This window comes from Labrus bergylta, chromosome 15 (genome assembly GCF_963930695.1).
Source record: "Labrus bergylta chromosome 15, fLabBer1.1, whole genome shotgun sequence".
NCBI lineage: Eukaryota > Metazoa > Chordata > Actinopteri > Labriformes > Labridae > Labrus > Labrus bergylta.
Window position 1 is genome coordinate 16,660,871 of NC_089209.1, and position 24,272 is coordinate 16,685,142.

The following is a 24,272-nucleotide window of genomic DNA, read 5'->3' on the forward strand; positions in this document are numbered from 1 at the left end:
TGATGCTTAGCAAAGGAGTCATTCTTGTTTATTTGCACACAAATGATCTATATTCAACAAAAGTATTCATGGTATATGATCCCGGACTAAAGAAGATGTTATCCATGTGCTCTCTGGTAAAGAGTAAACAGCACTGCTTGAATGTTCTCTGTTTGATGAGGATAATACACAGGCAGGTGCAGGCTATATTAAGAGTTCAGGTTACTTGGACAGGAACGGTTGTTTAGCACATGAAAAGAACTGAAAGCATACACTACGTACTCAACATGATTTAGCTGAGTTGAAAAGAGCAGAATAGGACTGATCTCTTCAACTTGTATTCAGGTTAACATGTGGCACAGCAAATCCTTATGGATTATAATTATGAAGGGAAGAGGTCCATTTTAATGTTAGCAGAATATTTTCTAGGATTAAAGCTCTGAGATTTTATATATATTTCTATATATTATTTACTTAAATCAACAGCACACTTGAGCACAGCATACAACAGCACATGTGTCCCCATTTCCACCATTTCTCTTGGATGTTGCAGTGCAATAGAATTTAATCAGTCCTCAAAGCCCTTGGCTTTTATAAAACCCTTCATTATTGCATCCAAGGAAAAACTCTATTCATGTTTAAACAAAGCCTTTGCTGGTTTATGTGGAACAAATATGGATGTGACGCAAATTGGTCTTTATTGTGTCTCTGCGAGCATAATGAGATCTTTGGGATCTCAGTGGACGGTGCCGTAGGAAATTTGAAACAACAAACAGTCCAGCCCATCATGAGGAAACATCTTTGTCTTTTTTATATGATTGTGTCTGTAACAAAAGAGAAAATGTACCTTATAGAGACTTAGCACTTAGGAGTGCAAACAGTTTTACAATTAAAACATGTATTTCTTAGGGGAAAAAACCCATTTATGTAAGCAAACAGTTACTCTGTACATTTCTTTTCATTCCACCAACTAAAAACATAATTATAAATCTCTGACTGTCACAGCTGTTAATTGACCTAACATGCATTTTCTGCTGTATTCAATTAAGGCCAATAATTAAATATCTTACAATAAAAAACACCACCATCAAATTTTAGAATAAGGGGCCCACAGTTGCCTAGTGGTTAGTGTGCAGTCCTTATGTAGGAGGCTCTAGTCTTCCAAGTGGGAAATCCAGGTTTTTAATTCCTCTTTTTCCACTGTCCTATCTTTAAATAAAAACACAAAAAAGCAGATTGAAACCTTAAAAAATGTTTCTGTGCATGAAGTTGTGTCTGACCAAACAGAGCAGGGTTTTCTGTATATTACATCAGATGCTGGATTCTTGTATTACTTATCAGCCATTAGTTTGTGTACTCACATACAGGGCTTTCATTTATTTTCATTTATTTCATTTTATTTGTAAAGGCACCATGAACAATATTAAACACAAATGACGCCATTTGATGTATTGTACCAGTCAGCTTAAAGCTTACATCTGCACTCCCATATTATCATGGCATACACAGCATACATTTTAATCAGAAAAGAAGGGTTTATTCACTTCATAGCCTTAGATTATGAAACGTGTAAAAAGGTCTGTTAATGTGTGTTCTCACCAGATTCAGATCACCTGCTTACATAATCAAAGTGGGCACTGAAACTACCATGAGAGCAGTCATCTTTCAATAACCTGTCACCTAGCAACACTTTCATTGGGTCAAGAGACATGATCAGAGAGAGAAACCAGCAGGATGGAGGAAAAAAAATCATAAAACCTGTACTTTTGAAAATGTTTATAGTCAGATATTATATAATAATATCGCCTACACGTAATTCAATAAAACATGAGCCATGATATCCATTACTAATAGTCCTAACCTGTTCACGCCCTGACAACCGCCGTGGTACGTTCAGGTACAATAAATCTACAGTAGTAGGCTAATCATTTGTCCGCGGATGATGTCACTTCCTCGCTACATCTCGTCCTATAAAAGCGCGTGCTGTTGCGGTGAGGTGTCGGTGAAGAGACCGGAGAGGACGATGCAGCAGGAGATTAAGCTCTCCAGAAATACTAAAAGGCGGTTAAGTTTGGTTCAGAATGCTTCCGTAACCCACCGACTTTTCTTTTGAAGTGGTGAAATCAAAAACCTTCTGATAAAAGCTTCGCTATTTTTTTTTTCTATTCCTGGAGAGCTCGTGTCAAAAAAAAAAAAAAAAAAATGATCGGGAGAGGACTGTTCATCTTGACAATACTGTCAAACTGCGGTGAGGAAAAAAAAAAAAAGAGTCTTATTTAAGTTTATTTGTTATCTCTGTGCTATCAGTTTGCTGAGAGAAACCTGCATTAAGGGATGTAACTGCCTTGTTTCAGCACCAAGGACAGCGACAAACACGTCTTAAAATTGAGCTGCACCTTTGGCACATTCAGTCCCTTGTTACTAAAGCAGTGTGTTTGAGTAGCAGAGAGAATAACATCAGAGCTACTGGGATTAGAACGAGGTACGGCAGATAATGATGGGGGAGATTACATCCTTTTTCTTTCTTCTCTTGCAGTTCTGTCATTGCCAGTGACTCCAAGTCAGCTGGAGAATGAGGACGCACAGGTAAACATTTTATAACTATATGCCATATCTACATGTTTTTATGTCAATGTTAGTTGTGAGAAACGCTGTAGTTTAAAGTAACCTCCAACTGCTGAAGAGACTGTCTAGTCCCTCTACTTTCCAAGCAGTGAATAAAAATACTTAATCCAAACAATTTAACTCACATAAATTCCTTCTCCACTGGGGGCAATCTCATTGTGACCTTGTAGCAATCAATAAATCCCATTCTGAGAGCAATGGACAGATTTGGTAGTACAAGATTCATTTCACAACTTGATGGAGAGAAAGAGACAGAGAGAGAGCGAGAGAGAGACAGACAGAGAGAGAGAGAGATAGAGAGAGAGAGGGTAGATTCCTATAGTTGGATTTGAAGACTTGGGAATATAGCTGAGAGATGTGACAGCGCATAAAAGAGTGATGAGAGTTGTGCGATGGGACTATTTATGTTCAAAGATCTGGCAGGCATGACAAATAATATGAGAGAAAAATCATCAGGGATGCAGCATTGGCTTGAAATTAAAAGCACAATGGGAGTTGAAATTATTTTTGATCTCTCATCTAAGACACTCATATCTTTGAATTAGTGAGCGAGCAAGCACATGGGCTCTCTTCAAAGAGAAGCAAATGAATTTTAATGTACAAAACTGAGTTAGATGCAAGATGCTTTACTTATTCTGAGAGTAGCATCATCTTAGTTTACATCAACATCAGTGACCAAAGAGGCAATTTTAACACTGTTTTTATCTTCTGAGGCATACTCCAGGCATATATCTGACTGTAGCAGGTAAGGTTTGGTGAGTCATGTTATGCTCGCTCTGTTTTCAGGTAATGAAATGCATCGTGGAGGCGTTGGCTGACGTACTATCAAGGCCCCACCCCAATCCTGTCAGTCAGGAGTGTTTGGTCACACTGAGGACAGGTGAGTCTCGACCAGAGGATTACAGCTACTGTGGGCACTATATAACCTGGATCACAAAGCTGAAGCCCTGACAGGCCTATGACAAAGACACAAGAACAGGAAGTTAATATAAAACACAACATACTGCTATAGCAGTGAGAGTCTGACAAGCCATGTTATAAATAATGATATTTGTGAATTCGTTTAAATTGATCATTTTTCATTCAAATTAATTGAAAATTAACATTTTAATTTAAAACATTGCAGTGGTGGGATTTTACATGTAAATGGACTTGGACTTGTAAAGCGCTTTTCTAGTCTTGTGACCTCTCAAAGCTCTTTTTACACTCCATGTCCCATTCACATCAGAAACTCAATCCTATACAATAACTGAATTGAATTGAATTGATTATATTTAATAGAGACGATGCAATTTAACATAGTTTCAATACAAAATAACTGATTTACTGCACAGAAAATTTGAATCTACTTATTTCCAACTCTTGTCCCTATTTTGGTCTTTGGTTAAAATATACAACATTCAGTTACATTAAATCACACAGTATAACAATAAAAAATTCTATAAACCAACGTAAACAGAATGTTAATGTAAATTTTACAATAAACGATATTTCTCAGCTCTGCCCCTTGAAGCTTTTATTCAAAACTTTTTTAAAGCTACTTTTTCAATCAAAAGATGATGCAATACTCTGATTTATTTTCTGTAATGTCCTTTTTGAATAACCTACTTAGAGTTATTACGTTATGGTTAGACATGATATAATAACCATAAAGATTTGGGCAAAGAACACATAGGCTGTCATTTGATTTGTAAGGTGTTAGAAGAGCTTAAAAACATTGAATGAAGTAAACCTGTAACATGAATTTAAAATGTGCAATTGTTTAAAATTTGACAACCTAAGCCTTTTTCATATTCATCATTATTATCATCATCAACATTAATATCTACATTCTTCTAGCAACTTGCTAATAACCCCTCTCTGGAATAACAACACCTCCCTAAGAGAACCAATAAGTACTCTCCTTCTTTATCGACAGCAAAGACTAAAAATCATAAGGTTAATGGATTTATGCAATGGCTGCTGGGTATAAAAAATGCTCGGTTATATACAGCAGGGCAGAGGCTATTCAGAGGCTGTTCAGCAGATGCTATTCAGTTACATAGCAAGTGTATTACCTTGAAGCCGTCCTTGTTGTAAAATCAATCAGAGCATTACTCACTGAGTGTTTGTTACTGAGAGAGAGGGAAACTGTACACCACCAGCGGGATGAAAAGAGAGACAAGGAGAGGATAGAGGGGGAGTCAAAGTCAAAGAGAGAAAGGGGACAAAAGAAGGAGACTGCAAGGAAAGAAGAAAGATCACGTACTGATATTACAGACCAGTAGTTGTCTTTTTTGTTGCTTGCTGAGTACAGTATGCAGTGCCGTTTGTGGGTCAGCAGAAAGTCCAGTGCTCACTGCTGCGGGGAGTCTCTGTGGGCCAAATGATTAATCGTGTTCGTGCTTTGAAAGCAGTAAATTTCAGGGCTATTAACTGTGACCATCCAAATTGCTGAGTCCTTTTAAAAAAAAAGAAAGGTGAATGGGAAAGATGTATACTTGTGTTTTACCCCCTGCAAGATCCCATTATCACATTTTTGCCCTTTTAATCTCTCTGCATTGACGATTATTCAAATGGTGGGAAGCTGAAATGCCGTTATACCGCTGTGTTCCAGGTTGTGTGTTTTATAAATGTAGTGAATCTGATTATTTATTATCATTCCCTTATTGACCACCAACTTAAAAGACAGGATAAAGACAATCTTGTAGGGCCTCAGGCCAATAAGTTTAAGCAATATAGAACTATTTGATACCTTATTAGCGACCATCGGAAAAAAGCTAACATTAACATTCAACCACTTCTTAGCTAGCACTTATTCTATAAAGGGTTTGACTATCCAAGAGGAGGGGCCTAAATTCTTTCCTTACAGCAGCGTTAGCTAGGAATTTACGCTTTTCCTATTGTCTACTCTTATGGCAAGCTAATGTGTTAGCATAGCCTAGATGGTAAGCAAGCTAACACAGTAACACTGAAGTAGCTTACAGTAATGTATGTGAGCTAGAAATGTACGCCTTTTCTATTGAATAGTGGAGGTATAACATACAGTCATGCTAACCAGGTAGCTAAAGCTAGCTGATGTCTATATTAGCGTTGCAATTTATTTTGACCCCTCATTAACGACTTGAAATATGGGCTCTTATCCCTGAAGATTTTCACTCTCCATTGTTTATCAATCTGGAAGCAGGAAACTAATCATTACTTTCAACCTGGTTACAACCTGGAATCAAAGCAATACATTATTAAATCATCTGAGCCTCCAACCCTGAGTTGATGACAGAGAAAAATAGCTATTTTCACCATGTGAATATGGTAAACTGAACACCTTGTTTGTATTAATTTTGCTATGTTTTTTATGTGCGTGTTTTAATGCAGATGACAGACTGGTTTCTATTCTTCGCCATCATAACTTTCTAAAGGAGCTGCAGGAGATTGCTGTTCAAGGTGAGTCACAGACCTCATACAGGCGATGTCTGTTTACTGTACATGCTTGTTTACATTCTGATGATGAAAATAATAATTCATTGTGATTTTTAGGGGGTCATGACAGAGCTCAGCTGCAGAGAGAGGCTACTACACCTGCTTCAGCAACACAGAGTCTTCAGTCTTCAAGTGATTTTGCTGGTAAGTTTCTTCAGTCTTTAGTGGTTCAAATACCTAAAAACACAGTCTGCACATTCCTTGCATAGTTTATTTTTTTAAGGATACTTCCATTATTTCAGATATTATTGTACCAGCGAAGCAGGTCTGAAAAAAGTGGAGATATGCTCATGTTCTTTATGGGGATAATCAGGCCATACACAAGGTCCTTTAAAGTCAGTGCAGGAATTTCTGCATCGCATAAAGTTGAGGTAATAATGCAAAAACATGTGGAGCAGAGAAGAAAAGGTGAATTTCCATTGGTCCATGGTATATCTGAGCTCTTCGAGAAACTAAACAATTGTGAAATTATCTGAAATAAATTAAGGCATATAATTAAGGCTGCATCTAAGGATTAATGAACAGTAAGTAGATGATGAAAACATACATTTCATTATTATGACAGAGTACAACTCATATCTCATTATCTTACAGGTAAAAAACAGGGAAAGAAGAAAACATTCTAAATTCAGAGCCTAGGACCATTCCTTCAAAGCATTTGTTATGGAAAAAACATTGTTATGCATTTTTGATGAGAGAAAACGAACATGTCTAGAATAATGCTCATGTGCAATAAGGCACATCACATTTTACATGCTGACCCAATACATGGGTTACATTTTTTACGGTTAAACTCAGTTAATGTCTGTGCTTTTGTGTAAGCACCTTCCTTATACATCACTGAAAAATCAATGACTTCTAGTAAATTAAATTTCTCCCCCTCCCTAGCGATTTCAGATCGATCCATGTTGGAAGCTTTAGGAGGCCCTGGTGAGAGATCCATCCTGTCTCAGAAAAAGAGGACAGGACATGTTGACAGAGGGGAAGAAAAGGATGAAAGCTTGGAGGATGGAGAGCCACAGGAGGACAATAACACCGGTGAAGAGGTGCAAGTGAAGAGGGAAGATGATGAGAGCCCTGGTAGTCATGCCTCTGAGGATGAGTGGAGTGAGGGAAAGCCTGGAAAGAGGGAGGAGAAAGAGGAAGAGAGTGATTTAAATTCAAACGAGAAATCAGAGGAAAGAAACATGGCCAAGGAAAAAAAAGGCAAGTGTATCTTTTTTTTTTCACACATGTCTGCCTATTGTTTGAAATCTTAGTTATAGTTAAAGGAAAACACCAGAGAAATGAATACAAATATGGGCATTAATATTCAAGACAACCGGCAGGTCATATTTTTCATTTTTTAATTAAAATATTGAATCAAGTTGAGCAAAGGCAGACGGCAAAGTCTTAAGATAGGGAGAGCGCAAAAAGATAAATGGCCTTTGCAGATAAAACAGTCTGCCACCACGACTGGGTGATTGATTGAAGTGCCTCCATCTATATGATGAGTCCGCCCGCCCCACAGTGAAGCTGGGCCAACATAACTGGCAAACTGACAGCACACCAAGAGAAAGGATTAAATGTGTAAATGTACCAGAATACAAATAAGCTAGTACATTGTCCCTGTCGGAATAACGGGAGTCATCCTGTATACACAGGTTTCAATTTTCAACAACATAGGAAGTCATTGGTGAGGGTTATTTAAAAAAAAAAAATTTTTAGGGTATTTATATCTTTGTAGGAACTGAATATTTTTCTTTTAATGATAGGAAAACAAAGGAAATATAGCACAGGAGGGGCTGTTTCATAGGATGTTAAACTGAGCTGAATCACTTACCATAATCTCAAACTTTAGATCAAAATTGCAATTAAGAGTTTGACTTTTCTGTCTCCAGACCTCTTAACAGATCGATGATTTTTATAGCTGAAATAGCAGAGCACAATGAAATATGCAAACCTGCTCTACTAAAGGGAGCTTCAGTCATCTTGTTGCTCTGGCCGTGCTGTCAACTCCCATAAAGCACAGCTAGCAATACAGTGAATGAAGCTGCCAGCTGGCACCAAATATTTAATTACAAGAAGTGGATTCTTGCTGATGGTGGAGAATATTCTGTCGCTGGACCTGTGGATATGTTTCAGTTCAAATATAATAGAAAAATTTCCTTTTTCTTTTCTGTATTTCCAGGTGCAAGGTTGGATGAAAGGAGAGATGCTCACAGAAACAAGTCAAAAGAGAAGAAGTTGGATGAAGAAGAGAAAGATAAGAGGGCTGTGTTTTCCTCCCATAAACAAGAGCAGAAACATCCTGGAGAGGAAGAAGAAGAGGAGACAAAGAGAGGGAATATAGAGAGCATGAAGCGATGGACCAAGAGAGGTAAGGCCTTGTCACTGCAGAAAAAAACAGCCAAAAAGGATGTACAGCAGCTCAACAGCCAGGAAGAAGTGCTACATCATTCGAAAGAGGTGCCAGAAGAAGTGGAGGAGAAGAAAAAAAGAAACACACAGAGGAGTCCAGAGGAGAAGGAGCTACAGATGATTGCCAGAAGCGGAGCTGAGGAGAGGAGGGGGTCGGAGGAAGAGGGGAGCGCCAGCCGGAAGACAGAGGTGAGCTATCAATCTACTGAGATTGTAACAATAGTTCAACTTTGTGGAGTAGTTTTTCTCTATATTTCTTGAACTAGATCATTTGACTGTAAGGTAAATATAAAGAAAAAGCTGAAGCACATTAGCTTAACTTAGCATATTTACATAACGAATGGAAACGGGGGGAACAGCTAGCCTGGATCTATCCAAGAGTAACAAAGCTTTCCCCATTTAGGCAAACTAATTAATCATAGGCTGTTTTTAAGAAGAGGACAGAGCTGTTTGGTTACAAAAGTAAAGCCAGTGCAGAAGTACCTTAAACCTGTGTTCTTTCTAATGGCCAGCAGGGAGAAACTAAGCCTTAGTAAACTAATGTATACTGTTTGAAACCAAGGGGTTACTGAATTGCTCTTTCTAAGTCTTCTTTCATTAAGTGTTAGTTTTGTTTTGTTTTTTGGCTGCCACATTTTAGTAAAATTAATGATACCAGGGTTTGTTGTAGGGCATTGCTATATGTTTTTGGCATGCCGTTACCTCCCGTTCTGTCAAATAGGACAAAAATATAACAATAATTATATACCCTGTTGCCATCATATGGTCCTCTATGGCTTCAACAAATAAACAAAGGTGACATCATTTTTCCTAGTTACTATTTTTCTTTTAGGATACTGAGTTAGGCCTCTGTTTTTCTTTAAAAAACAATGAGGCAGAGTCCGTACTACGGCTGGAATCCCATCAACATGCAAATAAAGCAGCTGCTGCTTGGCAACATGTTTAAAGGCAACCACTAAGACGTGATAGCTTTACTGGCCATACACGGTTTCACAGTAGTTCTAACATGAGGATAATAGAGGTCATTTTGTTCATAATGTGTACCTGCTTACAGCTAAAACAGTTTTAAAACAATCAGTATAAAAAAACATTTGTCTATAAGCAGCCTCTCTCTCTTGCTGTTCTCTCATTATATCTGCAGGAACCAGAGATTGAGAGCCTGGCAGCCATCGAGTCAGAGCTCGAAAATGTTGCCCAGAAACTCCACGAGCTGCGACGAGGCTGAACAAGAGATCGGAAGAAAACTTGACATGGCAACCTCCTCTGCCTCTTTCTCCTCCTCCGCTTTACCAGCTGCCTGGTTTCCACTGATAGAGCTTGTGAATATGTGACAAGATTTTATCTTTTGCTTTTTTTCTGGAAGATGCCCTCTGGCACCAAACTGCTCCGGCCTCCCTTGTGACATCCTGTCCTCTACATAGATTAGTAAACAGTAGATGCACATTGAAACTAAACATGCAAACTGAAAACAAAGAACTTCTGGAAGTTCAGTTACTCGCATAAAAAATTCAGAAGACATAGCAAGGGTCCTCAAGAAAAAAACATTTCTGTCAGTGAAGGTTGACAGCTTGTTTTCCTCTTTTTCTCTCTGACAATCACCTCCTCTGTTTATAAAATGTGTCTTGCCTGCTTAAAAATCATTTTAACACTGAAGTCTATCCAGATATACACAATCCAACAAGGTGGGGTTCTACGATAAAGCATGTATACATGTACAAAGACTTTCTGTTCGGCTTAGGTAAGCAGTAGAAGACATAGACGCTCGCTACTGCAGATACAGTTGGCTTGAATAAAGTCAAGGCAATAATTGAACATGTTTAGCAGTTAATAGCTGGATTGTAATTTTAATCCGTGATTAATTTATGTAAAAAATAATAATAAATTGATTTGAGTTTATCTGGAAATCTCTGTCTCATAAAATCTTTGAATGCTTAGAAACTTAATATTTGTATAAGGGAACAGGTTTCATGAAATGTGCTAAAGCTGTTTTATGTGTTTTATCCAGTAAATTTAGCACATAAGTAGCCCTCAAATTAGACATGTTAACGTGGTAAAGACATGAATTACTGGACTTCATGTAAAGGTCACATATTATACTCCTTTTCAATCGTTAAAGTCTCAGAGCTCCCTAAAAAAAACATTGGAGACACAAATGAAGTATCTTGTTAAATATCCACTCTGATCCTGTATTTGATCATGTTTATAAACCCCTCTATTCCAGCCCTGCTCAGAACAGGCTGTTTCTGTGTCTGGTGCTTTCAATGCAAATGAGCTGTGTCTGACCACATCCTTCTCTGGAGGGGCTTTGGTGGCTCAGCCTTTCTGCACCATGCTCTATTGTTCACGGTGGGAAGGCAGATCAAACACCTAGCTGTGGGAGTGTTACCCACCTGGAGGAGGGGTTACTGCCATTTGTGATGTCACAAAGGGGAAATCTCTTTCCCCTTTGCACACATTTTCTGGTAAAAGATGCAGAGTATAGACTTTTCTCATAATTGGGGGTTTTGTAGACAGACTAGGGACAATATGAATGTTAGAAAAACATGGTAAAGTGTATTTTGCATAATATGTGACCTCTAATGCTTTATAATATGTTTTATTCCCACTGTTTTTACTCATACTGTCCACATGGGCTTAGTCTCTGACTGCAAGTAAACATTTATTATTATTGTAGATGCAGTCTGCACATTTAATGCTAGTGTCTGTGGGCGAAGGAGCCAGGAACATGAATCATCACTCTGACATACAAGCTGTTTCATTCCATTCCAAGACATTCACACTCTAACCTTTAGTTTGGCTTCAGCATTACATTGTTCTTCAGTTGTTACTATTAAGAAGAAGAACCAGACAAGTGAGATGTTCACAGTTTTCTACATATCTGCTCTACGAATCTGTGAGCAGCAGAAACTGAAAAGACACAAAATTAGAATACTGAAAGAATGAATAGAAACTGAGAATGAAAGGGGTTTTCTTTCTTTGGCAGCTTGTAGATACAGCTGAGTTATGAAACTGTGTCTGCATTTTTTCCATCCAGCATCAATATGCAAATATAGTCATAAAACGCCTGAATACCAGGACAGCATTTGAAATTCATGAAGTTTCTCCCTGTATGAGAAGCTCAGTATAAAACCCAAATATTTGAAGGTGGTTAAAAACAAGTATGAAACATAGGAAGAGAGAACAAAAGCACCATTTCAATTGCCCCCCAGGGAGAAGTTTTTTAAATTGGATTGAACCATTTAAGATACACAATAAGACACACAACTTGCTAGAGAAGTCACACTTAAAGTATTCTATAACAAAACATCAAGCTGTTTGACAGGACAGACAATTTCACAGAAGATCGCTTGTGAATGATTTGTGAAATTTAATGAATCTGTTGCAACAACCAACCACCCTTCTAAGCATGTAGTAAACCTATGATGTCCACAACACTTGCAATTAACAGGAAAGGCTCAAGTTGAGCCAGTGTCTGTTTTGTCCATTCTGGGCTCCTGTAGAAAGTGTTGCTTTGCAACATTGTGCGCTCAGTGGACAATTTTGCACTCCCTCTGTAGATATTCTCAGCTCTAAGAAGAAAAGAGGAAAGAAACAACACTCCTCATGTTAAGCTTAAATGCACTAATGAAAACACACTGCATTGGATTTAAAATCTATTTCTTAAAGAACACACTGGTTGTTTAAGTAGAACGTAAATAGATGCCAAACAAGTGAATAGTGTTCATGACAACAAAATGAAAAGGGCACCAGATGGCAGCATTGAGATAGACTTTCTTTTCCCAAATTGTGTGGCAACACCTAAGGGGATTTGAAGTGGCAGCTTGGTGACCCTGCAACATTGACATTTTATTCTCCTGGGCCTGGATTTATTTCTTTAATTCATTTTTTTCTTTGTATAAAGTAGAGACAAACCAGCAAGAATGCCTTACCATAACCATGCGTTTTAACAATACTCTGGTTGTTTCTGTGTGATTACAAAATAAAAACTACAAAAACAAGCAGGACAACATCAATCTGAGAAATGAAATATGAAACAAACATTTAAAAAATCACTGCATAAAAACTGAAGAGCTCACATGATGGTTTATCCTCTTTCCTCCTCTGCTGCAGATCTGATGTAACCACTGAACAAGTTTATTTATCTTCCTCTGGCTCTAACAGAATGATAATTGAGTTCATAATTAATAAATACCTGCTGTGTTTGATATGTCAACATGAATAAATGATGCCCCAGTTATGCAGACAACAAACATGCGACCCCTGTGTATGCTGTGTCAATGATGTTAGTGAATAGTTCATTTATTTCAATTTTTTTCAGTCGATGTTTACATCAAACACTCATCAGTGAACTCATATTTTAAGAAAAAAAGTCAGAGAAGTCGTGTTTGTATAAAAAATATATAACATTTTATTTTCAGCTACAAGAAAAACATGTAACATTGTTGTCACACTTCTCAATAAAATAGTAAAAAATACACTATCGATACATTTTGAAGCACAGAACAAATTTGGCTTTTAAATTAACTTAAACTGTACAAATATATACATAATTTACACACCGACAATAAAAAAGGAATGAAATCATTCTTCCAGTCTTTTTCTTCTATTTCTGTACAAAACAGACACCGTTCCTTGGTTTCCTCCTGACCTGAATCAGTAAAAGTCAGTATGTCTTTTTTTTTCTTTCTCAGTGCCATTGCCATGCCCACTGTGTCATTTCTAACCCTTAACTCAGCAAGCTGCTCACTTTCTCGTCCACATGCGGGGCGGAAACTCTGACCTTTCCTCTACTCTGAGAGCAGAGACAAGGCTGACATTCAGGCTTGTGCTAACATACATACACATACAAAAACACACACACAAGGACACATTCAGACCTATTTGGACAGGGGAACACTGGCCCGCTTTGGTTTGCGTGCTCCGTCTACAGCTGCTTAGAGTTTGTAGGTCTGGTCTGGGCTGGGAGGGTGGGAGGGAGGGAGGGAGTGGGAGTTATTAAACACCTCATTTAGAGAGGGTGTCATGGTTTAGATAAGGTACAGAGACACATACAGTACAATGGACGGGTCTGTAAAGGGTATCGAGAGGGGGAATGGGCGGAAACCTGACAGTAGGTTCGTCAAACATACAAGTTATAGTGCAGGAATCTCTTGGAGCTGCTATGCAACCCTCTGTCTGAGTCTATGCGGCTGATGTCAGCCAAACGAAACACACAGACACTTACACAAGTGTCTTGACTACTTTTAAAATGAGAAAATGAGAAAATGAAACATTAAACATATATACTGAGCTGCAAAATGAGATGGAGTTCTGTTTGTTTTCAAGTCTTAAGCTGCGATTGTCCTTGAGTGGCTTTTCATGCCATGTCTCCCATCATCTTCTTGTAGTACATGGACTCGAAAATGTCGTTCTCCCCGGGGCAGTTGTGGTGGCAGGCGCAGGACTTGATGAACATCATGTGCTTCTTCATAACCTGTCCGTCAGGGCATTTGAACTCCATGGGCAGGGTGGTGGTTCTGTGTGGGGTGCAGCAGCGGCCGTCCAGGCATACGCCACAGAACTTGGGCCTGTAGGACTTGGTTGTGGTGCAGCCAGAGATCTCAAACTTCATTGGCTTGGAGAGCCTGGGAGTGCGGATGCATTTCTTTCCTTTCTGCAGGAGGAAATTGGAGAAAAAAGATTATTAAGCATCCTTTGGTTGTTATTATCCATTACTATGGCTTAAGAGTTCTTTAAAGAAGTGGTCCTCAACAAACACTCACCCTGATGCTCTGCTCCAGCTGTGACTCGCATGGTCGCACCATACACAGCCGGGTCTGTTTCTCCAGGCGGCATTCGCGGTTATCGTTGGTGACCCTGGTGGAGATCCCAAGGCCACAAGTCTTTGAGCAGGCACTCCATTCGGTCGTCTGAACCAGGCAGTTCTCCCTCATCATGGAGGGATCTGGGCCATAGGTCTCCTCCTCTCTGTAGGCTGTAACATAGGAGCAAACACCAGATTAGAAGGACTATCCAGATTATAGCACATTTCCAAAAAGCTACCTCTAGATGCAGAAATAGAGACTAGCTTACCAGCCAAAGCAGAGCCCATGAAGCTGTGTCTGTTGGGAGAATCACACTCCCACTCTTCGCAGCACTTCCCAGGGACCTTGACCCGTCTTGGCATGGGGCAGTCAGGGCTGGGAAGGCGGATGTCCATGGAGCAAAGAGGCACGCAACCCAGAGCGCCGTCTAAACAGGTACACTGGTACTTGCAGCTGCTTTGGAAGGACTCTCCGCTCTTGTACACCATGCCTCCGAACACGCAGGTGGCTCCATCGCGAGCTGTGGAGGGAAAGAACAAAGGAAAAGGTCATGATTTGGTTCTTAGATCAGGGATGTTAATGGCACTTCTGAAATAATACCAAAAGGTGATTTTTTTTTAATGTCTCACCTGTGCAAACTCCTATGCGTCTGTTAATGGGGGCTCCGAAGTCACAGTTGAGGCCTTTGTGGGGGTCACAGACGTCTTTCTCTGTGCACAGCTCCCCCATCTGTTTTGCACACACCCTGCAGCATCCACAGCCGTCCAGCACCAGGCTCACTCCTGGGGCGCACTGAGGGGGGGTGGAGGGGCACGAACACTGGCTGCTGCACTCCTGACCTGCAGCCTGAACACAAGACGAGCAGAGACGCATGCTCAGTTACATATTATCTCTACAAAAGTGTGTTAAAGCTGAACATCCAGCACGTGGAGAACACAATGTCCTTTAACATTATGTCACGGCATCACACAAAGATTTTAAGCATACACCACAAAAGTATGAAGTTAAATTTGTTTTTGACTTACCATGTTTGAGAGCATGATGCACAGGATAGGCAGTAAAATCATTGTCTTCATCCCAGCAGTCATCTTTTCTTCCTTGGAGAAATAGATTCTAGTTTTCCTTAAGTTTCGTAGAAAAAGTCTTCCTTTAGTCTCAGAGTTTGAGCTTGAGAAACCTCTCCTGATCAAGTTGATCTCTAGTCTGGTTTCTTCTTATAGCGTTTCTTCGCTGCTCCGGTCACAGTCTGTCCTTTCTGTCTTAGTGAAAGCTAGAGTTTAGCTTCAGTAGAGGAGTTGATCTGAGTTCTGACTGCACAGAGAAGCTCCTTTTATACCCGCTGGCCCTCTGAGCACGTCACTGGGGGCTGAATGGAGAGCCAGCCCTGGACAAACATGGACATGCTTGGCATTCTTTCCTCGCTTCCTGACCCCCACTCCAGACATCCCACATTCCTGCTGTCTGAAGGCAAAGCTCTGCTGCTTGGGCCAAACAACACTGTCTCTCTCAGTGCAGCTTTCATCTGGAAGGGGAGGTTTAGTCTGGTTAGAGGCTTGGGACCCCACACTGGGAATTCCTGAAGACTGACTTCACAAACAGACAGCCGGTACCTATAAATATTATTTCAAAAAAAGAAAAAAAAGGGAAGAACAGAAAACATCTTCACTTGAAAGAGGAAGAACAGTTAAGAACAAAACAAGTAGATGCTCATAAAAATGCATCAATGTACAATAATTAAGTAAACCGCTTGATTTATAACGAGTAGTTAAGACTTTAAGCCCACAACAGCATTCCTCAGCTTTTGTTCAAAGGCGCACATGCAGGCTCTGCTTTGGTAAATTAGCTTCACGCTGTAAGGAAAAGGAAATACATTTGAGTCATTAACTTGAGCTGATTATCTATCAAGTTCCTGAACACAGACTTGGCAGCCACTGCAGTCTTCAGTACTCATGTGGTTTTATCTGCGACACTGCAGCTGCATTTTTGTGCTCTGACATCAGTAGCTGAAGTGCAACTCTCAGCAGTTCACATAAAAATAATATTACAAGGACATTATGATCTGTTATGTATGACAAGAGCAGTATGATCAGAATTAATTAATCCAATCCTATTTATAATGCCAGTGAATATCTGCCCAAATTAACCAAAGAACATATTTAACCCAACCATCACAAAACCCATCACAAGACCCATAATAAGAACCATCATAGGAACCATCATAAGGTACATCATAAGAACCGTTATAAGAACCATCCTAAGAACCATCATAAGAACCATCATAAGGTACATAATAAGAACCATCATAGGAACCATCATCAGAACCATCATAAGAACCATCATAAGGTACATCATAAGGTACATCATAAGGACCATCCTAAGAACCATCATAAGAACCATCATAAGAACCATCATAAGGTACATAATAAGAACTATCATAGGAACCATCATCAGAACCATCATAGGAACCATCATAAGAACCATCATAAGGACCATCATAAGAACCGTCATGAGACCCAGTATAAGTCCCATCATAAGAACCGTCATGAGACCCATAAGAACCATCATAAGAACCAATATAAGAACTATCATAAGAACCATCATAAGAACTATCATAAGACCCATCATAAGAACCAGTATAAGTCCCATAATAATAACCATCATAAGAACTATCATAAGTCCCATCATAAGAACAAGTATAAGTCCCATCATAAGAACAAATATAATAACCATCTTAAGAACCGTCATGAGAACCCAAACAACACAAGCTGCTGAGAGGTCACAACCAGCTGAAACCCAAAGACTTAAAATGATGTAAAACACTAAGACCTTAAAGAAAATAAAAACAGATACAGTAACAGCAATAAAAAGGTAAAAGAAGTAAAGAGGTGAGAGCAATAGAAACACATACATATTAATAATAATATTAAAAATAGATAAAGTTAGTAAGATAAAGCATTACTAAATAAGAACATTAAACCCATAAGAGCAATCAAAGGGAATAAAACAGTAACTTGAGCTAAAAGCATAAATAAAGAGACAGTACAAACAACAAAAGGGAATCAGAGCCTGTAAAATGCAAGTAACAGGAAGCCAATGTAGGGAAGTAAAAATTGGGGGTGTTGTAATGTCATCTTTTAAAACCAGTAAGAAGCCTAGCTGCTGCATTTTGGACTAGCTGGAGGCGAGACACTGATTGATGATTCTGGAGGAGGGAGTTATCAAGTAATAATCAAGTTGGGAGAAAATGAAGGTGTGGAGGATTTTTTCAATTTCTGGCACTTGAGCATTGTTTTAATTTTGGAGATGGTGCGTAGATGGAATAAGCATGATTGTACAACTGTTTTTATGTGCGGTTCAAAGGTGAGGTTGCGATCAAATGTTATTCCAAATATTCCTTTGATTTTTCCAAAAATGCAAGAATGACCAATGTAACTTGTTGATTGCAATAATAAGGCTTCAGCATCAAATAATACTCGCTTTATTCAGATTTCCTTTGATGCAACAAAGTAACCAATGTCATTAGACATGGCAGTAAATTTGAAACTCTTATAACTCACAGATTTGGCATATTGTTGTAAAAATATGTTGGCTACATTTCTGTTGGATACTGCATGATGATCCTGATGGTCTCATTCCTCAGTTACCTGAGCTGAATGTACTGCCAAGGTATGCAGGACAGAGACTAATGTGTTCAGGTAATGGCACTACCCAAAAATCGTTTATTGATTTGAGCTTTGGGCTTTTCTTACTTCTCACAAAGAGGATTTTGTTGAACACAAAGACTGGAGGTTTTATTTCACATCTGACGGGAATTTTTCACTCCATCAGTCCTTAGTCAGGACAAATCATGTTTTAAAAACCTGAGTCGACTTAAGTGAAAGTGCAGCCCAGCCCATGAAGATATGATGGGAACAAAGGCTACACGTTCACTGGCTTCCCACCTGCCTAACGAGGTTTAGTCTATGACAAACTTAAAAAGGCCAGGTGTGCCCTGTCCCTGGCCGGGCTTATTTTACTACATCAAACCCCAGAGTGGAGGATTGCAGGAAAGGGGCTAGACGGAGGTTTGTGTATTTTTTTTGAATAAAAAAAAAGGAGATCACACACCAAGCTAGACTCTTATGAAAGGCAGCCCTGCTCCTTCTACAGCCAGCAAATCGGAAATGAAAAACTCCCTGAGAAACCTGGAGCTGGAGGAATGTGAGGAAGAAGCCAGCAGACAGAGCTCTTACTACAGAGGAAGCTGCACCATATAAGGGCGTCTGCTCCTTTCCTAATATGGATATTTTCTCTCTGTGTGCTGGCTCAGTACAGTAGGAACTCCTGTTAGATTGTCTGAGAGAGGAAAAACAGCAGAGAGTGAAAGTTTGGGGTGTTTGTGTGGAGTTTTCTGTCTCTCCAAATAGACCAGAGAGAGAGAGAGAGAGAGAGAGAGAGAGAGAGAGAGGGTGTGTGTGTGTGTTGTCATTACAGCCTCAGGGCTCAATCTTCAACTCCATGATATCTAAAGGAAACAGCTTGAAAGAGGAACGTGCTCCGGCCACGCTGCAAAACAAAACTCGAACTTGGCTGAAAACTTTATGTTTCAACTGACCTTACGTAACATGCAATGTCTGCACAATTTCTTCAGGAATTATGTAAAATACTGCTTTCACTATTGCACGTTTGTTGATATATGTTATCTAAATGCCATTTGAAGATTACATACAGTAGCATCTTATTTAACCAAGAATACAGTGTACCTGAGTTTGATTGAAGTTTATGAAGTAGCAAGTTTTTAGAAAACGATGTGAATGAAACATTCAGGATAACAGAAAGCTGTCCATGGATAGTCTCCATATATACTGTTATTTTCCTGTTTGTTGTTATGCTGCTGGTTTTGTTGCAGAATGAATGTTCATTGAACTCATTCTGTACCTCTCATGGTTTCCTGTTATAAATATCAGTAGTCTGATGAGCCACGTGCTCAATGTTCTGCAGATCTGGAGGGTTGAAGTCCAAGGGATACATATTGCTCTGTGTGTGGTAGGCCCAGACATATTGATGCTAAGTATAGAATAAGCTATTTTTCCAAGAGAGTAGCTGTGGGTTCAGATCAGTAATAATGTGATTACCAGACTGTGGTGGTGATATAGTGTCAGGGGAGTCTGCTCAGCTTTGTACTTGTTGGCAGCAGTACTGTTAAACATACCTGCCTGCAAGCTGTCTTTCACACATTGGGAAAATTGTTCTTCGGGTAAAACTATGCATGAAAAGTCAAAGTATGCAGGCTTTCACGAAAACTACTAAATCACACTGAAATAGTTTTAAAAAATATATATATTTCCTCTAAGTTGTATAAGATTTTTGAGGAGCAACAGAAAGAGGATAACAAATTGAACACTGATTCATTGACAGCTTACCGTACTTACATGCCGGTTATCATTCTGATGTCACACTCAGGGTGGGAAGTTCAATCACTGTTATAATGTTGCACTGCTGTGTTTTAGGTGTTAGTCCTAAATATATATTTGATTATTCAACAACTGACAAGTTTTCTAGCTAGCATTACCAAGCAAACAATTTATTCCTTTCTTTTCGTATTGTGTTGTACTACAAAACATCAAAGTGGCATAAGGCTAACATTAGCCATTGTCTGACGTGTGTATGTAAACAAGTGTGTTGTTTTACTCAAAATAAGGCCGGATTACTCTTTGCTATCTAACTTTTCATCGTCTTTTCATCGTCTTTTCATCGTTGCTGATATGAGTTTGTTATTTATAGTTATTTGTCTGAATCACAACATTTATGTAGTACAACCTGGATCACAGCACTACAATGTTGTAACATCATTTGAGCTTCAAACACTGAGCATGATGTAAAATGTCCAAAATGGAACCATCATCAATTATCATGTCTTAGCGTGCGGCTTTGTTCATGTACCTTTTGATTTCAATGCTTTCCTTTTATAATCAACATTTCCCCTTGTGTTTGAAAACTACTTCCTGCCATTTTGTGATTTTCCTCTTGTGTGATTGTGTCCCAGTGCCCTCTATGTACTAAGTTCAAAGTGTTGAAACCATATGTGCTTGGCCTTAGTTTATTTCTTATCTTTTTCTTCCATAACTTTCCTTATTTTTGTCTTTAGATTTTCATCCCTCTCCATAGAGTTGTGTGCAGTTAGCTTGAACACACCCTCCCTGATGACGGAGGGTGTTATGAACACACCCTCCGTCATCAGGGAGGGTGTGTTCAAGCAATCGCTGCCAGGTAGCCTTTCACCTCCGCTGGGGTAAGTCTTGTGAAGCCGGCCTCATTACAGAGCACCGACACAGGGGTACCACGTCTTCTACATTTACCGTAAGCTTTTAGTGTTTGCTTATTTCCTATAAAATAATTTGTATTACCCCAGCTGCAGTTGCGGTAAGCCTTGGGGCCCACTCCCCTGTGTTTCTGTGTCCCTGTTGGAACCATACATGATATTATGATGTGCATATGGCGAAGTCGTTAGCAAACAGTGGCCTATTTTCACATCCAGCAGACACAGAGCAACATGAGCTCCATTTGAAGTTCTGTTCTAGTTCAAATTGATTGATATAAGTCCAACATTGACTCTTTAATTCACTCTGTTTTAGTCTATACTCGCATCTGAGGGAAACTACAGGCAAGTTCATCCTTTAAAGTAGATAGCTAAAAGATCAGTTCACACAGATAAAAATGAACTTGTTCATGTTATAGTTAAATTAACTAGTTCAGGTTCATTTATTTGTTTTCTTTTTTGTTATCACAGAGCTACTTCAGTAGAGCTTCCAATATTATTCCATTGTCACCAGTCACTTGTAGATATTTCAGAAGGCTGGTTGGATGCTTCAACTCGATGTGTTGTTTGAAATTTGTTCAGGATGTGTAAGACTTTCTGACTTGTTTTCCAGACTGGGCGGGCACAATTTTCATGAAAATCAGATATTTTCCTGTTTGAAACTGAACTGATTTGTTCATAGAACTTCTTCATAAGAGTTTGTTTTAGCAGTACTAGAAGATGCAGTCTCTGAATTACAAGAGACATGCTGTAAATCCGTAAATCTTGGTACTCAGCAACTCTTAGTACCTCTGGGAATGTAAGAGAGGTCATTCATGGTCTCCATTGAGATAGTGAGTATATGTTCTTGTGGAGCCATGCAAATGGATTTGTTCAGTTAACTCTTTACCAAAAGTAACAGCACATTCACTGAATGCTTTCTTGTAGCTCGTTCAGCTACAGCACTGACTACAGGCTCCTTAACTGTTCAACAGGTTAGATGTTCGGTCAGTGTTCTGAACTTTTTCTTCAGCTGTCAAAAGGATGCAAGTAAAAGCAGTCAACTAAAACATAAAAGTTATTTGGATGCAAAAATTAGAACCTAAACTAAGTAGATTATTCTCTGTCAGTTCTTAAAAATATAAAATCCCTCATTTAGAAAATACCTTTCTGTACCATGATTAATGATCTTTCTAATTGAACTAATTTCTTGATGCCCCTACTTCTTGATACAACGACTCAATAGTGTAGAAAACCTTTATGAGCAATGTTGAAGTGTAGGTGTAGGCAAACCATTTGACAGATGTGTGACTTAACAAACTGTAACACAAATAATTAGCTCCTGGCTATAGTCATGCCAACATTGCATTAACAGGGAGTTGACTAAACATAAAACCAAACACACTTCATTTTATAATGTTTGTTATTTCCCAAATTGAAATGTTCCTCAGCACATTCCCCCTTAAAATGAAAAAAAAAAATACTGGTGAAGTGATAATCTTAATTTAGTTATGAAGTCATTCTGACTTGAGGTCATGTGACGTGTGTAGTTATTTCAGGTCAAGGCCTGCTTTCTATCTTGGTGCAGATTTACATTGCAACCGGCCATTTATAGTCTCATTATCTCACTGCTGCTGCTTTCATAGCTGCTGTGTGACATCACAAGGCTACCGTGCTGTGTCAGCTGGGACATTTCCAGCTTTAGGATCAGTGGAGATGACAGGCTCAGTGTCTCACCAGGGTGCATCTTTATGTGCCCACATCAGCCTCTGGTGACGACACTGTCCTCGTCCAGTCTCTCCTCCTGCTGTGGAGACTGGAAATTATTCCTAGTTTTCAAAGCCTCAAGTGTGAGTAGTTCCATCACATCATGGGTGAGGACGTCATACCTTTCGGTGATGTCACAGAGAAGGCCTCTGTGTCTTGTGGGACATACTGTTTCCATGGTTCCTGCACACTGCTCATATTCAGTACATACAGTCATAACTCCCCAGCATTTTTAGAGCTGAACAGGAAGATAAACATCAAAAGTAAAATAAAAAAGTCCGGTCAGGCACACCAAAAACTGAGGCTGCAAGTTTATGACACACTGGGAAAGAAATAGACTCTATTTTAATAGTGAACATTTTTAGTACATGATGTGTTACTTATTGCCTTTTTCATCCTTAAAGAGCTTTCTTGTACTTCCATTAAATGCCAGTTTTCAGGTGTTGTGGAGACATGCAGATAATTTTTTTCGGCGTTTTTTTTAATACAACTAACAACCCAGCAATATATCTGCATAAGGGTCATTTTCTACTTTCAATAGCCTATCTATATAATCTATAAATATATATATATATATAAACTATGTATGGGGACATCCAGTGTTTTTCTCAAACCGGGTAATCTTTTGAAGCTTCAGTTGTGTTCTCTGAACTCAGCTGTCCATTAAAACTAAATTCCATTAGTGGTAGCTGGCAGGCTATTTGAGGAATGTTCCCTGGCTCCAGCCTTCAAACCGACCATCATATACCACTGTGTAAACTGAACATAAAACCAGCATCTCCAAATTATTTTCCTGCCCGAATATTTCTGCTACTTTGAACTTTCTGGCTGGCTGCAGAGACTCCATGATGGTTGAGAGGTTGAAAACAACACGGTCCCAAATACTTTTATTTAATAATTCAACACCATTTAAGTAATTTTAGGTAATCTCAAACCATTGCAAAGTAAGAATAATCAGATATTTCAGTTACGATATTACACATTGCTATGAAAAAGGAATGATAGATTTAGGGCATGACTATGCTTTTTTGTCTGTAATAAGAGTTTCATAAGTGAAGCAAACAGGCTAATAAAGACGTGCTCGGAAAGTCTGAGTGCAAAAACACTCATGGGGAATAATGCAAAAAAAGCATTGGATGATGATCTCTGGACATTTTACAGTCCAGAAGGAACTGGTCTCCAACTGAGAGATTAAAGAGTTGGAGACAGACAGAACCTTTTTTGCAGCCTGTCTATGAGGAGACAAGCAGTGGAAACTAATAATGGATCAGGAGCCTGGAATGATTTGTCGAGATTTAACAATGGGGTTGGTGGGCAGATGAACTGTCAAGATGGAAACGGTGTCTATTTAAAGGCCGGAGTGGTGGAAAATGTTCAGACTGGAAACATACATGAGACCAAATCTTATTCAGGCACGGCCAGTACGAAATAGTTGGGTTTAGGATTACTTGAGGTAATGGGCGGAGGTGTAATATATGGAGCGTTTCATGCCAGAGGGGCATAGTTGGAGGGTGGATTAAATTTTTTGGTCAAATTTTATCATAAATCTTTCAGTTAGGGTCATCTAGGGGAATGCAAATGCCAGATTGTGTTAACAATTGAGAAGATATTCCTTTCATGTATGTTGGACGAAGCACTTTTATCTGGCTGAGGCTCACAGGTGGAGGCCAGAGCTGGACTGAAAGCATGGGAACATCAGTTTAACAGAGAGGGGGGGGCTAATGGGTGGTTGAAAGGGAGTGAAAAGTGCCTTTTTAAAACCTGTGTCCTGGAAAGTGTTTAGACTGGAGACACTGATGAGAATTTGAGCTGTCACTCTTTCAACAAACAGCAGAAAACCATCTCAGCTGTAGATGTACTGCCACACATGGAGATGGAAGTCAGGTGGTCTTAACTTAAACAACTCCATGTGAGTCCAGGGCAGCCTCTGTTCTGTTTCAGTGACCTGACGGCTGGAGGTC

The 24,272-nt window shown here is 39.2% G+C and overlaps 2 protein-coding genes across 3 annotated transcripts; one reads left to right on the forward strand and one right to left on the reverse strand.

Moving 5' to 3' along the window:
- The first annotated feature begins 1,964 nt into the window (after positions 1–1,964).
- Positions 1,965–10,359, forward strand: chga (chromogranin A). 2 transcript variants are annotated; one of them, XM_065963753.1, is made up of 8 exons: positions 1,965–2,227; positions 2,516–2,565; positions 3,391–3,484; positions 5,959–6,027; positions 6,121–6,207; positions 6,961–7,269; positions 8,234–8,652; positions 9,605–10,359. In XM_065963753.1, exons 1-8 carry the CDS (start codon positions 2,182–2,184, stop codon positions 9,686–9,688), a joined length of 1,158 nt encoding a protein of 385 aa, XP_065819825.1. In that variant the 5' UTR covers positions 1,965–2,181; the 3' UTR covers positions 9,689–10,359. The 2 variants fall into 2 exon arrangements, with proteins under 2 accessions (XP_065819825.1, XP_020488031.2); XM_020632375.2 differs by having other exon boundaries at positions 1,966–2,227; positions 6,952–7,269.
- A 2,488-nt stretch (positions 10,360–12,847) lies between these two features.
- Positions 12,848–15,589, reverse strand: ccn2a (cellular communication network factor 2a). The gene is made up of 5 exons (XM_020632422.3): positions 15,293–15,589; positions 14,897–15,113; positions 14,536–14,787; positions 14,226–14,437; positions 12,848–14,116 (listed from the first exon to the last, which is right to left on the reverse strand). The coding sequence occupies exons 1-5, from the start codon at positions 15,353–15,355 to the stop codon at positions 13,820–13,822; spliced, it is 1,041 nt and encodes a 346-aa protein (XP_020488078.1). The 5' UTR covers positions 15,356–15,589; the 3' UTR covers positions 12,848–13,819.
- Between the last annotated feature and the right edge of the window lie 8,683 nt (positions 15,590–24,272).